Raw genomic sequence first — 16,033 nt, 5'->3', positions numbered from 1 at the left:
GCACTCGCGGCCCCCCCTCTGCAGCGAGGGCGCGGCAGCCCCCCCGGCCGCAGTGAGCATCGCTCGGCTTTCCAGCGCTGCCACGCATCAGCTCCGTCTCCAGACGTTCAAGCTCTCTGCTACTAAAGACTCACCCCTAAAAAGAACTCATCACCTAGCGCCCGAGTAAGTTGCTAGCACAAAGGATGACTTAACTAGTAGGGGAAGAAAGGAAACATTACAAAAGAAGAAAAGGAAAGGAGGCATTTGCTGCTCCCATATTTATGCAGTAGTTTCCTAAGCTGTCATTAGCTTTTACCTCACCATTGCCTCGCAGTACCTGCAGTCCAGTATGTTGCCCTAATGTACCTCCAATTTAGTCACAGCAGCACATCCTCCCACCTTCCCTCTTCTTCTGAAGGCAGTGATGCTGCCAGTGCATGCATATCTCACATCAGGGCACCCACTGACTCCCCTGAGCTTCATGGGAACAACTGCGTCTGAAATGCTGAACGTGTCAGTGTGCAAGCTTGAGATCATAGAGACTCCAAATCAGTCCTTAGAGTTTCAACTAAACACGCTGTCCACGGAAGCTCTAAAAGCCCATTCGTAAACAGCTGGTATCATTAATAGAAAGTAAATGACAGAAAGTAAATGACACACTAAAATACCAAATCAAATGTGATTAACATAAGGATTCACTATACTGCTGAATCTCGGACTGTGTGCAAATCTGCCAAGGGGCACGCAAATCTTCATGTACATTTGTTTCCCTTTCTCTCCAAACTACTCACACTTAGGTTAGAAGGAGGAGCAGAGAGAGCGCACAAAACTACTCTAGAAAAGAGGAAAAAGAGTCTGGTCTGAAAAGCCTGACAATGGCTGAATGCTTGGAACAGAACAGTTGGTGGAACCACTTGCAGCCAGCCTGGGCTATATATTACTCAAAGCAGTGGTACAGCTGGGACCCAGGGATGCGACAGGAGTGGCATAGGAGAACCCTGATACACTCAGTACCTTGGGGAGCAGGAAGAAATACTCTTCAGAGGAACAAAAAAGAATGTAGAGGCTTCATTTCAAGAACTGCTGGCCTTTCTCCATAATTCTGACCTGTCTGGTTATTTACAGCACCATAAAAATAAATTGCTTTCAACCTGAGTATGGCAGAGAGACACAAAGTACAAAAGAGAGCAGACTGAAGTCTGTGTGCTATCTGACAGGAGGGAAACATTACAGTACACATTCAGCCACAGGCCTAAGTGTAGCTAGTGAGGGAGAAGTTGGCTTTTTTGCAGGCTGCTGTAGTTCTTGTAGGTGAGTAAGCTCTTCTGGGTGAAAACTAAGGGGTATGTGTGAACCTTTGCCTCACAACACACTCCATTTTTCACATTAACTCCATCATACATTAGGTTGTCATCCCCCTTTCCATATCTCCATTAACGCCATGGGGCTCACATGCTTCTTAAGACTGAAATAATACAGAGACTGGAAATACTGCATAAATATTGTCCAAATGCAAGGAGCACATATGCCAGATATGACAGTTTCCACATACGCAGCAGCTCTTGAATAAAGGTCCAAGGCTTTGATCTGTACCACCTACCAGTGGACCCAGCCTTCTGTGATAAACAGGACTACCACATGTTCACAATCCCTCAAGCCCAAATGCAAAACGGTCTAGACAAGGCTTCCACTTGTATTATGCCTAATTTTCCACAAACCAAACCATGTGGAAGAAGCTGTTTTGTCACTAAAAGCACAAGCAGCCTTGAGTAAAAGTTTCAGCAAGAATCAGGGTGATGGAGAAGGTCAGATCCTACCCTCAGTGTGTATCTAGCTCCTGCAGAACTTTGGCGTACTAAGTTAAAGACCAGTGTGCATGACAAACCCACCTCCCTCCCCAGCCATTAGCTACCTTTCTTCAAGGCGAACCCAGAGATCATTAAACTGTCGCAGTCTTTGCTTCTTCTGCTGCTTCTTCTTCTTCTTTTGGTACTTCCTGTCTACCTTCTCCAGCACGTCAATGCCATCAGGGAGCAGCAGGTGAGGCAGGAGCTCTTCCTTCTCCTCCTTCTGGGGGCGCAACAGCAGTGGGAGGTCCTGGGATGCAACATAGGGGCTGTGTGCTGGAGATGAGGATGAAAAGGCTAACAAGGTTTTGGGGGGTTTTCTGCTGGAAGAAGGAGAGAACACAGATAATCTTTGAAAGGGTTTTGAGGCAGAATGCATCAAGGCACATATAAAACACGTTTCTCCCTGATGTATTGGCTGGATGCTTATTTCTCTGCCTTGTATTCCTGCCCCCTCTTCCTTAAGTTGATATTCTGATCAAAATAATTCTCTTTAATGAAAAAAACTTTGGAAAAGAGGTAATCTGGAACTGAGGAAATAATGGATCCTGGCTCAGGGGGGAATAACTCTTGGGAGTAACTTTGTGTACCTAGAAAGAGGCAAAAAAGGAATTGCCTTCAAAGTTAGAGGAGGTCAAACCATACTCCTCCAGTCTGATGTACTGCAGAACACAGAACAGATTATTCCTTTAGGGCAATTCCTGCCCAGACGCAACTGACTAGGGGGGCAGGGGGAAGGGGCAGGGACAGGATGACTAAGGCACACTAGCTGAAGGAGCCAGCCCTACACCAACAACTCTCACTGGTGGAGAAGTAATGAGCTAGTCACTCAGCAGTGACTGTGGTCACAGCTGCAGAAATGCATCTTGCAAATGGTTGCCTTCAAACGGAATGGCTCAGTATACCATTAAGCAATCCCTTGGGCCATCTATTCTGCAGCAACTGAAAGCAGACCAGCCGTGGCAGTGCCACATTCACCATCATCTCATTTTCTCTTTTGAGAAGCGAGATGGTAGAGAGCAGTAAATGCACAGCCTTCATAGAAGATCAGGTCAGGGGACATGTCTGACACACAAGGGACCAGACTCACTGTTGCGGCATTGACTTCTAGGGTAAGCATTTACTGTCTCCATGCTGATCTGCAAAAGGAGGTAACAGTGTCCTGCCTCTCAGATAAGCACACCAAGGAGCATGAAATTGTGGTTTTAAAGGGTTGACAAGTATGGACGTACACATAGAGAGGGGGAGGCTGAGAAATCCCAGCTCTCCCAAAAATCAAAAGTGAACTTTGCACATTTTTATAGAAAGTAATGAGGGAGTAGGAGTCAGGCCTTCAGCTTTCTGGCTGCATAGAGCCTGTATTAGGCTGGCAGCATTATCTGGGATTTCAAAGCAGTTGCAGCACGTGAGATACTGCAGTGAGATTATGTGCATGCACAAACTCTCTCACAAGACAAATCTTGGAAGCGCAAAGGACCTCTCAGTTAAGCCCCTAGAAAAAGCTCTAAGGGGTGCGCTTATTCAGCTTCATGTGAAGGTGATATACTGAAGAAACAAACAGTGAGCTCCACCCTGATTACTCAAGCTGTTTTGTTATCCTTAGAGCAAGCAATATTCTTGCATCTATACTCCAAGGCAGGCAGTCTGCAGTCTTCTATCCACTCATGGCTTTGCTGCCCCACTCTTCTCCTAATTGTTTGGAACAAAGTGATTACCCCTCTTTACTTGTTTATGAGCGTTTTGGACAAACTCAATCCACTCTGTGGATACACAGAGCACAACACAAATATCTTACTGATCTTTATGGCTACTTCATAAAGAGAAGAGATGCAGCAATCTTCTGTAACAAGACAAAATTGGAGACTGGCTTGGCCTGAAATTCAGAGAGGTAACAGAATACCACAGACCACTGTGAAGAAACCTGTCAGTGACACCTTCCCAGAACTATCGAGTGTTTCCTTTCTGCCTTGAAATGGCATCAAAAGGAAGAGGTCCAGAAGGAGACGTGTTCCAGTGTGGCTGCAGTTTTCTAGCTAGCCTATCACTGTGGGCACATCTCTTTGATGTAGAATAAAGAGGGTCCATCCTGGAGAAAGAGAAATGAAGTAGTGAACTGGAACATGAGGGAGAGAGTAGATGGAAAATGAAGATAATCTGATCTTATTTCCTGCAAGGAAAATCACAACCTGATCATGTGGAGAACTTTATGTGACAGAGACTGGTGCAGGATGGGCCTTGGGCTATCGATCTCTTTCAAAATCCTTGTGATTGTCACATTGTCACTGTATCACCTCTGAAGTGGCATGACCTCTCTCCATGGCTCTCCTCCACAACATCTTCAAATCACCCACTCTTTTCACTCCACCTTACAGAGTAAGCCCCCAGTTGTCTTCAGTGACCTGATTTGACCTCTTTGAAGATCCTCTGCTTATGGTTCCCTTTCCCCCAGCTTCTCTTCATTGTGTCTGTTCCTTCACTGTGAAAGTCACAGAGTGGACACCAGCCCTCCCCTGCAGATTAGAGTGCCTTGCTGCCTGCAGCCTCCCCTACCAAACTCACGGCCATACCATGCTGGAGCTCAGCATTGCTACAGGCACAGCCAGGATGACCTCTATCCTGCATGGCCAGCCATTTATTTTGCTACCTGCAGCCTCAGAACACTACTAACAACAGACACTCATATACATAACCTCCTTCACAACACTTCCTGCAGGTGATTCTTCCAGGGACCGACTGAGCAACCACAGGAAGAGGCACATGCATGCAAAAGCACATCCTTCTTCCCCAAGGCCAGTTCCCTCTCCCTGCACAGCGGCTAAGGGAGGAGTCAGGAAGCACCTTAATTATGGCTGTGATTATGTGATGAAAATTTTACAACATATATATGCATTCTAAAATCAGGAATAACAGTTAAAGCCCAAAATAAGACAGTAGGAGCTTGACTGAACTTGTGGCACTCTTTATAAACTGTTCTTTGTGCTGCTGTGTGGTTGGAACCCCTCTTTTGCCTTCCTTGCTTTGGCAACACCATGGAGAAGGAACCCTCTGTGATGGATGCACTCCTCCTGTTTGAACTAACTGAACTTTGGTGGAGGCAGATGGTCAGCAAGTAGGCCTAACAAAAGTTAATTCCATTGTGTGACGCCATCAGTGAGAACTCGGCACCAAACAAAAAAAAAAATGGTTTGGCTGGTGACAGGGCTGATAAGCATCTGAAACTGCATAACACCACAGAAAATCTGACTACAAATCAACCACTTTATGCTGTAAATAAGTGCAGCCATCAGGGCCTGTTGAGCTCTCCCTCCATAGCAGCTGGCTGTGCGGCGGTGATCTCCCCTTGAGCAGGGGTGCCTCTCAAGGTTACCCCTCAAGGCCAAGAGATGAAATCCCTTACCAGACACCAGACATTGATGGGTTGATGACATTTTTTGCATGCATGTAACATTTAAGATATGTATAGTAAGCTTAAGTGATAACCTTTTTATCCCATACTAACTTCAATGTAGTATATAGTAGAGTATTGACTGACAATCCATCTGTACTTATGTATTTTACATATCTAAATTTACTGATTAGAGCTCAGTAAACTAACTACTAGATCAGATCTGTCTGAGTGATCTCTGACTCTTCCCCTGTGAGACCCTCCTGCTTCCACACTCGACTACAGACATTCATCTCCTTCTCCCGGCAGATGGGCAGGACACCTCCAGCAGCCCTGTCTGCAGGTGAAGTTGTGTGACTGCACCCAGCAGTTTGCCTGTTACAGGAAAACATGCATAATGATCCCGCATCTTTCTGTGTTCCTACATGCAGATACCTACAAGATACTTCAGAAGGGACTTTCTGCTTAGCCAGAGCACAGAAAGCAGCAGACTGCGCTGCTAGTGCACAATGTCATGTTGTAGAGAAGGGTGACAGTTGCAGAATTCCTCATCCTCTTGTTTTAGGACTGCTCAGCTAATACCCCCTACTATATCCAACAGTAGAACAGCCATTTGAATGTTCTGTCTTCAGTTCGAACACCAGTTTTTTCCTCTCTCAATTTTGTCCTATGAAATAGTCTATAGGCACTGACTGGACTGTGTACGGCGCTATCTAGGACAGTAGCTGGATATGGTTCCACATTTACGTGGCCTGGATTGGGTTTGACACAGACTGCCCTGGTATTTGCTCCTATTACAAGCCCAGGATAGCAGTCAAGTGACACCCTCCATCACCTTTCCCCCAGGACTCTGACCTACTCTTGCCACCGATCTTTCCCTCACCTCAAACGCTATTCTCCTTCAGAAGTCATATTTTTCTTGAAAATCATCTCATATTTTTAAATCTGTTTCCAATTCATACAGAAACATTAACTCCTTTTCTCAAAGAAAACATTAAAGTGCCATCTTCACCCAGTTTTAAAATCAAGACTCCACGAAAGATGTTCTGTCCAGTAATCCTAAGGTTTCAGATACAACCAGTGCCAAAAGGGCTCCCAAAGGCACAAGAGTCACTGGCTGGACACTGAACTCCCAGGATGTGGTCAGAGAACTGGGTGCCCAGCTACCCTGAGTATCACTGACACCTACCTTCCTGACGGGTGAAGATCTAGCTCTCTTTTCCACAGTTGTCTGCCCTTGATTTCCTTACAGCTACACCTTTACAGAGCATTATTGGATTTTGTTTGTTATCTCAAGTACATATTAAGCTCTCTTTCTTTAGCTTTAAGAAGCTGCTATGGCTGTTTTTAGGAATACCTAAGCCAAGAATGTTCTGGGGAGAAAAAAAAAACAACAACACAAAAATATCAGTGCAGGTGTGTTTTTTATTATCCCCATAAACACTTATATGCTTCTGCATGTCAAATTACCTGCCCATTGGTGGTAACAGGGTTAGGGGCTGCATTCATGTACTCATGGGGATGAGTCTTGGCTCAGTTTGTTTCAGTGGAAGTAGACTTAATGATGTATGTCCATGTCAAGAATCATAGCAAAACCATGACCTGCCAGATTTTGAATCTCATGGTCTGAAAAAGGCAGCAAAAGTGGTGCAAAGAGAAAGGTGAAGCAACCAGAGTATGCGAAAAACACGTTGTTATTTTGCACCACATCTGCAGAGGCCCTGGTACAGACCAAGACTCTGCACTATACCCCCTGCACAAAAAGGTGATCGTCCTGCCTGACAGCCCCATATCAGAAACATGGGGGAGGAGGAACAGGGTTGTAAGCAGTGAGGGACAGCATGCCTGGCACAGGGGATAAAAGGGAAACAGTACCATAACTGGGATCAAACCTTTTTTCCACTGTGGTGTTTTAGCAGTGACTGTAAGGAAGAGTGGCGATATCTGAGAGATACAAGAGCACATGTTTGACAAGAGTCTGGAGAAGGGGGAGACAAGGATTGCAGAGCCTAAGCTGGTGGAAAGAAGTCCAGGAAGAGTTGAGTCGAGAGCACATGTAATTCTTGTCAGAGTGTGGAGGAGGAGGCTATTTGGCATTCTGTATTTACTGAAATCATGGAGATGGATAAAGGCACACAGTGAGAGATAAAAAGAGGCAGTAAGGGTATATCCCAAAGGACTGCAATCTGCAAGATGAACCAGAATAGCAAGTACCTTGTCTTAAAAATGCAGAAGAGAGCAGGGAACATGAGAGCAATCAGTCATGGGGACAGCTTGCTGGCTGGACTCTGGGCAGTCAGATTCCAGGCTGAGAGAGAGTAATCAGAAAGAATCAAAAATAGCAGTGTAAGAGAAGGAGAGTATTCACAGGCAGGGCAGCACTTAAAGGAGAGGAAAGAGGAGCCTGGAAGCCTATGTGGTATGAGACAGCATCCAGATCTGATGAACCAAGCATGCATACTCTATGACTGGCAGTTTAAGAGTTAAAAACTTGCGGGGTGACGGTTGGATATTTTCAGTTTATTTTAAAAAAAAAAACAAAAAAACAAAAAAAAACACCCCAAACAACCAAGATGATGTTTTGTTTACATCAAAAAAGCCAAACCCAAACGAAATAAAATCCTGTTTCCAAACTGGCTCATGGAAGAGGGAAGCAAATTGCTGGAGAGGAGAGAGGGAGCCTAGCTCACTGTTAGGTATAGTTCCAGCTGCCACTACCTCTTCATGATTGTTTACAAACCCACCCTCCCAATGGCTGCTCATCTAGATAAAAGCATGCATTACTTGTTGATGGCTTGTCCAGCTGGAGTGTGTTCTACCTCGTACCCTTCTCTCCTCAAAACATCAATCACTGTGTTGTTGCCCATGAAGTGACCTGCAGTTAAGAGAAAAATGACATCAGAACTCAAGGAGCACAGGGAATTTTTAAAGTCCTTCCTCATCACAGGAGGCATGCCACACTCAGCGTTCCCACCAGCATCCACCAGAAACACAGGATCTGTAACAAATGACTGCTGAACTTTCCCAAGGTCACTCCAATTACCATATTGTGCCTTTATAAAATGCAGATGTGGTTGAAATTGTTCTGGTCCCGCAGGTTGTTGCATTATCAGGCCACTGTGGATTTCTTGGGGCAATAAGAGATGAAGTTGGGAGACAACCATTCAGGAAAAGCACTGAGTCTACAATTAGTGGTGGTGCAAGCCACATCAGAATCTGACCATAGTGTGCATCATTTTAACCTCCTCTGGCATCATAAAGGCACTATCTGAGACATGAGTCAACTTCATCAATAATTGTTAAATGATTAAGAATCACTCAACTGCAGAGAACGGAAAACAGCTCTGAAAGCCAATGACTTATTAGAGTCCTGACTTATTAGAGTGCTCCCTTGTCTCTGGAGGTGTAAGCAGTGCCAAAACTGATAACTTCAGAAAAACTGTTTTCTGCTAATATTCTTCATAAATACATGGAAATAAAACCACCAGAATGATTCTAGAAGCCAGGAAAAGCAAAGAGAGAGAAAGGGAAGTCCAACGATGATGAGATTAACAGGGGACTAAACCTATGGGATTTATCATTTTTCACTCCAAAATTGATTCAATGAATTGGAGCACAAAATTCCAGTTTCTCATGCCGCAACAGCAAAGGGCTTATGAACTACCAGCTTAAGGCCTGACAGTTGGATGGTATAATTTCATAGAATCATAGAATGTTTTGGGTTGGAAGGCACCCCTAGAGGTCATCTAGTCCAACCCCCCATTTCAGCATGGACATTTATCAAGATGAAGTTTCCCCAAGAGCCTAAGGACACAAACAGATCTAGATGAAACTTTTTCATTAAACACTGCAACGCACACCCAGTGAGTAGTATATTTTTCTCTCCTAGTAACTGGATTTTTTCCCAGCTCCTTGGCCTAACTTTTGTCTTCAGAAGGAGTATAGCTTGACCATTATGTGGACCTAACCTAATACTGTTGGTATCTGTTGCTTGCCAGTGGTTCAGCCTCAGATGCAGTTAACTGAGACTTTCCTTATGTCCAGATGAAGCAGGGAACAGGAATGACTGTAATTAAACACTGTAGTTCGTAAAATTAGGCAACAGAAGGCCAACATTAGGTATATAAGGTGGCAGACCTAGTTGCTGTCTTTCACCTTTAACACAGGGGAGAGCTATGGGCAAAGGGAAGGGGTGAGGGGATTCACTCCTCCTCCCCTGCCTCCAGACAGCACAGAAAGGGGTGCTTCCAAAAGGTGATCCACCCCTTGTAAGTAAGAGTGAGGTAGGACAACTCAGACTTTTAGAGAAGCGCCTCTCTATTGATGAGGATAGGGGCAGTGTATAGAACAAGTTCAGACGTCTCATGTGGGAAGTGTTGGTCGGGCTGAGTCCCATCCTCAGCAGTGAAAAGCAGTGCCAAGGCTCCGAACTCATATTTTCCTAATCCAAGTCTTTCAGGAAGAAAGGGAAAAAGACATAAAGATAGGCAATCTATAGGGTTAAAATAATTTCCTCGGGCCAGTTTAAGAGCTTACAGTCTCACGCATTTCAAGAGTGAGCTACTGAATAGCTGCTCACATCACACCATCAAATGCACTATCCTCTGTCGATCTTCAGTTACCCTTGCTCAGAGCAGTGACTTAGACTGGTATGTAGGAAATTACTGTAGCACATGGATGAATCCCATTTCAGTCAGTCAACCTGCTCGAATGACTTCCTGAAGCTGGGCCTTAATCTTCTTTTTAATTTGATGGCGTGATAAGAATATCTTTTATAACACAGTCATGGCTACAGGCCTTCACAGGGAATCTTTGCTCCTTATTGCCAACGCAATGAGCTATGTCTGCACGTGAAAGAAAAATGGTGTGCTAGCATTGTGCAAAAGAGAACAGATCAAATTAATAGATATGTGTAAAACAGATGCATACAAATACAAACAGGCATGTGATATTAGATTGTTCACAAGATGTGATCAATCAGGAACCACTCAGGCTAGATACATAAAAAGAATTAGGAGATGTCAGTATTTGCTATCCAAAAGGTGGGCCACACATGCTCCATGAGACAGAGCTGATCTGGGGCCCAGAGGACCTACAGGCTTAACCTGAGATAGGTGCAAAATGAAAAAAAAGACAGAAGGGTAAGGGTTTGAGGTACAGGACCCCACCAGGAGCCTCTTTAGAGTCAGTACTTTTGCCTCTTTTCTGGTAACCATCACAGAAAGAGCTTGGTGGTATGCGAGAGACCTGATCACCAAAAGCAACGGTAAGAAACATGAGAAATATTCACTCTCCAAGATTTAAGATCAAGCAGCTATGCTGCAAGAGAGACTTAGCCCAAAGCCACATGACAGGGAGTAGATCTCTTTCACCTGTTTTCTATTTTAGCCTAACACACTTGAATGCCCCCCAAAAGAAAAGCCCCGGGCCCTGTCCCATCAGAAAGCCTGCTTTTTTCTTTCTGTACACAGCCCTGCATTATCCTCACACCACTAGGTGAAGAGATGCCTATGAGAGGTCAATTTACTCTGGCAGGGGGCGGGGAGCCATGAATCTCTGTTCTTCTGTGTTCAAGCTCAAAGAGAAACTAAGCTGTTGTGTGCACCAGCTCAGCCATGCACTCTACTGGAGAGTAAATAAGACCCCAGCCTTTAATCTGCACTGAAAGGAGATGGCATGCAGGGACCGCAACAGGCAATATGCTCAAACAACAATGCTATTTGACTAACATGCACTTGCAGACTAGTCCACATACTCAGACATGCATTGAGCACTCCTGACCTTCCTCAGTAGTAATACCAAGTCTTGCAGAACACAGGCTACTGCTATTGCCATGAAATCCATGTCTCCTGCTTGTAGCATTTACTGCCAGTGCACGCAGAGGTGTTTTCATCTAGGTAACTATGCTAGGACTGCAGGTTTCAGGAGAAGCTCCTGAACCCAAACCTGAGCTATTGTGAGGCTGAAAATTTTCTGCATCTAGCAAATAAACAAGGAAATACTGTACTACAGAAGTTCTGTTTCTGTTCCTGAATTTTTGTTTTTCATATAAAGCAAGATTGTAAGACTGAAGAAAACTATGTTCCTCTTTGAATTTCAACAAAATCAATGATTCCAAGCTGATATACAAATTTCCTTGACCTTCTCTTAGAGTCATGTAAAAGGAAACCCCCAAACCCACATAATTCTTAGTCTGCTTTGTTTTCCTCAGTAGAAAGACAGCACTTCACATCTGCCCAAGAAACATGCCAGGACCCCACCGTCTACAAACATCCCAAGACAATGAATCACTGGACGTACAGGTAAAAAAATAAAAATGTTTGTTAGGAAACCTGATCTGGACTGCTGACCTCCAAGAAGTGGTGGGAACAGCTACAGCACACAGATTGTAACAGCACAACCACAAAATGGCACAAACAATTCTAGCCACTGGGGACATCATAAATCAGGATGTTTATCTCTGACTGGTCTGGGAGCACTCAGATAGGCTTTTGATGCCAGAGACTCTATGGTTTTCAACAATATTTTAGAGGTACAGATCTTACGGTTATTTTAAAAACTTTCTGGAAATGCCCACGGAAATTATCATCTGCTATCATTCTTAGACTGCTTCCAAGAACTATATGAAGTCATACAACATGCCCCAGAAGGGTGAACAGGACACCTGTAGGTGACTGGATGAGAGTTACCAGCCTGTAAAAAGGCATGACTATGAGGCTTCTGACTATGCTACTCATGAACAAAAGAAGAGAAACTTCAGCAAAAATTATCGCTTGACTGTGAGGCACAAAGGACAGTTTGACCCTCTGTATGCCTCCTATGGCAGAGTTCTCCTACCCTTTCAGTAATCAAAGTATCCTCCAATACAAGCCAATAAACCCATGGAAAAGGGTTCAAAACTGCTAGTTTGCTCTTTTAAAGGTTGCAAACACAAGTAAAAGAAAATTCCTGATGGCCCAGAGAGCAGGGACAGAGGCATGGCCCAAGTCAGTTGGACAGGTATCTGCAGTGAAGAGCTGTAAGTTCAGCGTGTGGCAGATCCAGCCAATGACCTAGAGAATGCAGAGTACTGTCGTAAATCATTTCATTGGATGGAAGCCAAACTGCAAAACAGACATCCTATTCCTCCTACAGGTCTAGATCACTTTAGTGTTCATCAGCCCATGAGGTGGACAGAGTGATCCTTATTGACATCAGGTACCTGATGAAGCTAAAATGAGTTCCTGGAAGACACAGCTCTTGGGACACAATGACTAAGAATGGAGTCACAGAAAGTACTCATGTGGTACCTCCACCCACAGTGTCCCCACAGGCAAGAACCCTTACAGAGGAATTTTCTCATCCCACTCCATGGTTTGTTATTCCCTGAAAGGACCTGCAATGAGTGAAACAGAAGCAAACCCGTGGAAAGAAAAGGATGCTCCTCCCTATCCCCAAATCTCTACTTAGTTTAACACTTTGGCACAAGGACAAGGGACAGCTTATGCTCTGTGAGCAACAGGCAAAGTCAGTTTTTCACATATATCACAAAATTATGTCGCTCTGCTCCCATATGGTACTAAGTGTGCAGAGAAAGATAACCCTAACCATGACTTACTGGCAGAGCTTGGCAAGCCGCACCGGAGGCAGTCATACCATAGCAAGCACAGAGAGATCCCTCAGCTTTGTGTAACCAAGCTACTAGCAAACTTTGTTTGCAAAAGATCCTGTGCAAAACTGCAGGGGACTTCCTATATGGACTGACAACACCAGCAGTGCCAAACATTTGCAGCTGGGCACCCTTGAAGAAACCAGTGCATGGTGCTCAGAAATCCAGGGGCAAATTGCATGACTTTGCCTCACGCATACACATGGTTATACTTTTTAAGTACATGTTGGGATGCAGAACATGGAGTCATTTTAACCCAGTTAGTAAAATTATGGAGGCAAAAAAGCTTTTCTTGCTTCTAACAGTATTTCCAAGTCAGGAAAACCTCAGGTACCAAAACACAAATTGAAAGACCAAGAGCATGGTACTCTCACAAATTTAATGCTGCTGGGAGAAGGAAATGACAAAAATTGAAGGGGTGGGGGTGGCCCTAGGGGTCTTGTAAGTCAACTTAAAGATTTCCTGAATGCACATTAAGTGCAGGAGTATAAGGTTGATGCATTAATAATTCTGCATACATGTAGGTCAAATCCCCTGCGAGCAGCCCTTCTGTGTCCTCCAATCTTTTTGAGTCTGCAGACTTCCAAACGTACTCCTTCCTGTGATTACCTGTAAGAGGAAATATTACTCCATAAACATTGAACTTGAGGCTTTACTCCACTGAGGCCAGGACAATAGTCTTCAAAAAACCATTATTTCTGTCAAATCTCCTTTTTAGTGTAAAATCGTAGTAGACTGTACTTTATCACTCTCAAACCAAAGGGGAAAATCTGGTGGGCAGGACTGTGGAACAGTGGCATTCTATATGCTCAAGAAAATATTCTCACTAGATGTGGAGAGGCCTAAAGAAAGTGCCTCAAACCTGCATTCATTCAGGAGGAAACAAAAAAATAACCTTCCATTTCTATAAAAGTGATGTGCTTTGCTAATTAACTCACTTATATGAAATTACTAGGATTCATTTCCCACATTTGTTTGTAACATGTCATGTAAATAGGAAATCTTTCTCAAAATAGTTCATTTGCCTCATACCACAGAAAAGAACCATATGAAGTAATAATTTGCATTTTTATTGTGAAAGACAACAAGACACTCTTATCTACCAGGTTCTGTCAAAAACTAGGTCTCTTAAATGTATGAGCTGAATATTTTTTGGTCCCAGGAATTCCCATTTTTACCTTTGGGCAAAGTCAAACCTCCTGATAACTACACAAACTGAAGCTAGAAAAAAAGTTTTCCACTGATTATAAGGCCAAATTTATAGCAAAGTTAGCATTAGAAAAAAGTTAATAACTGCATATCGCTTATTTTTTAAAATTGAGTTAAAAGAAACAGCTTTTACTGAGAATTTTCCACTGTTGAAGCCCTAAACTCATTAGGGAAGGAGACCCTCACATAGGGGAGTGACTATGCTAGCAGCCAGTGTTATGCTACCAGTAAGGGAAGGAAATACCAGTGCTATGTCTGAGCTGCAGCACTCACAGCCACCTCTGCTTCTGGACCTGCTCCCATTCCACACCACTGCTTCCTTTCCAGAAAACATATATTACAAGATGAAAGTTTTCCTACTGTGGCTGAACAATAAAGGTAGCAATGGATAAGCCCCAGCACAGACAAGAAGCTGATGGTCACCAGACTGTCAGTACCTGAGCAGAAACACCACACGGTTGTTTGACCTGGCTGATTTTGACAGTTGTCCTAATACTTTGGAACAGAGGTTTCTGCTCTAATGCAGAAATGCAAAGCTTTCCTCATTTCATGTGTCAGAGATGTCAGGAGGAGTGCCCTTCGTGTGAACCCTGGGGCTTTGGATATGGGTCCTGCCTCCACACAACATTATCTATCCCCTTCAGGGGTTGTTGTTCTAATAAACCCTGTCATTAGCATTCTACAGACTCAAAGAGGCTACTAAGGAAAACAGTCTCAAAGCTTCTGGGTTGTATCTGGCATTCTCAGATTACAGAGGTACAGGCACACCTTCAGGGACTCAGCTTTTCCTCCCACCCAAAGAGGCTAAAACGATGCTACATTCCAGAGACAGAAGAAGCAAGCAGGCAATCAGCAAGCCCTTTGTGCCTAGGGAGAAGTGAGGTGGCCCCACAAGACTCATTTAATCTGTTTTATCGTTATGTTATCTTCCTACCCCCCCTCCGCCCTCCACCTTTTTCTCCTCTTCCAGGATATGCCAAGATACAGCTTTTTGTGGATTTTTCATGAACTGCCTCATTACACATTTCAAATCCTTTATATAAGGCAAAGATAAATTTACACTTCCTGTGCACACCCACATCTCCAGTCCCAAATATCTGCTGAATTTCAATGAAAAATTGATATCCCATTTACCTGGGCAATTTTCATATTCCCATGGCAGGTTTTTGCTTAGTTTTGTTTTATAGGTATAAACACCTACATAAGACCAATAGAGACATCCTGGGTTCAGCACTGTTAATTATTTTTACAAACAATGGTGACAGGTCCTTTCTCCAAGCTTTTCTTTTCCAGAGACAATAAATCTTACTCCTCTTGCATAACTTCTCATCCAAAAATGGCAGATGGAACAGCAAATTTCAAGAAGTAACAGCAAACAGGTCTACATGGAAAGAACACCACCTAAAACACCATTCATAACGGAGACTCAGCACAATTCCTGTTTCCTCTGGAAATCTGTGGGGGTTTTTTTGGTGGGTTTTTTTTTTTTTTGCTTTTTGTCATGTAAGGGGCAAGGGAAAAGGCATCAGCCATGCCTGTGGATCCAATGCACTTGGCACCTGAGTCTGACACATAACTGACCAGTCCACCACATCCCAAGGACAGCCTCAAAACCTAGAGAAGTCGGAGGAGGCCATTTGGTAGAGCATGGCAGACTCTGGGGTAAGCACAGGTGGTAGCATGTTCTCTCTTTTCCTTGTCCAGGTGGCTAAGATGATAGGTTACACAACCAGCTTCAGCTCAGACAGGGTCAATTATGCTTCTACAATGATGCCCAAATCCTTCTTCTGCATGTTGTTGGATCACATGTCAACCATCCAAGAGTTAATTTTAGTTTAGTGAGTATCAGTTCACTCAGCTGCTGGGAGGAAGACAACTAAGATCTGGAGCTCTTAGATGGATTGCTAATGCAGGTATTGGTTCATCGGTCTGCTCATAACCATTCTTCTTTCTGGGAGGTTT

At 43.9% G+C, this 16,033-nt stretch overlaps 1 protein-coding gene across 1 annotated transcript in view; it reads right to left on the bottom strand.

The window, feature by feature from the left end:
* The window catches only part of LOC104124491 (metalloprotease TIKI1), a 74,791-nt gene that overhangs the window by 2,733 nt on the left and 56,025 nt on the right, over positions 1-16,033 (bottom strand). The window contains exons 5-6 of the mRNA XM_009636832.1: positions 7,999-8,089; positions 1,895-2,152 (exon numbers count right to left, since the gene is read on the bottom strand). Of these exons, the coding sequence (XP_009635127.1) occupies positions 1,895-2,152; positions 7,999-8,089 (349 nt within the window). The remainder of the gene's footprint in view (positions 1-1,894; positions 2,153-7,998; positions 8,090-16,033) is intronic.

The sequence above is a fragment of the Egretta garzetta genome, unplaced genomic scaffold (genome assembly GCF_000687185.1).
Source record: "Egretta garzetta isolate BGI_Z169 unplaced genomic scaffold, ASM68718v1 scaffold604, whole genome shotgun sequence".
Taxonomy (NCBI): Eukaryota; Metazoa; Chordata; class Aves; order Pelecaniformes; family Ardeidae; genus Egretta; species Egretta garzetta.
This window is presented reverse-complemented; position numbering and strand designations above follow the sequence as displayed.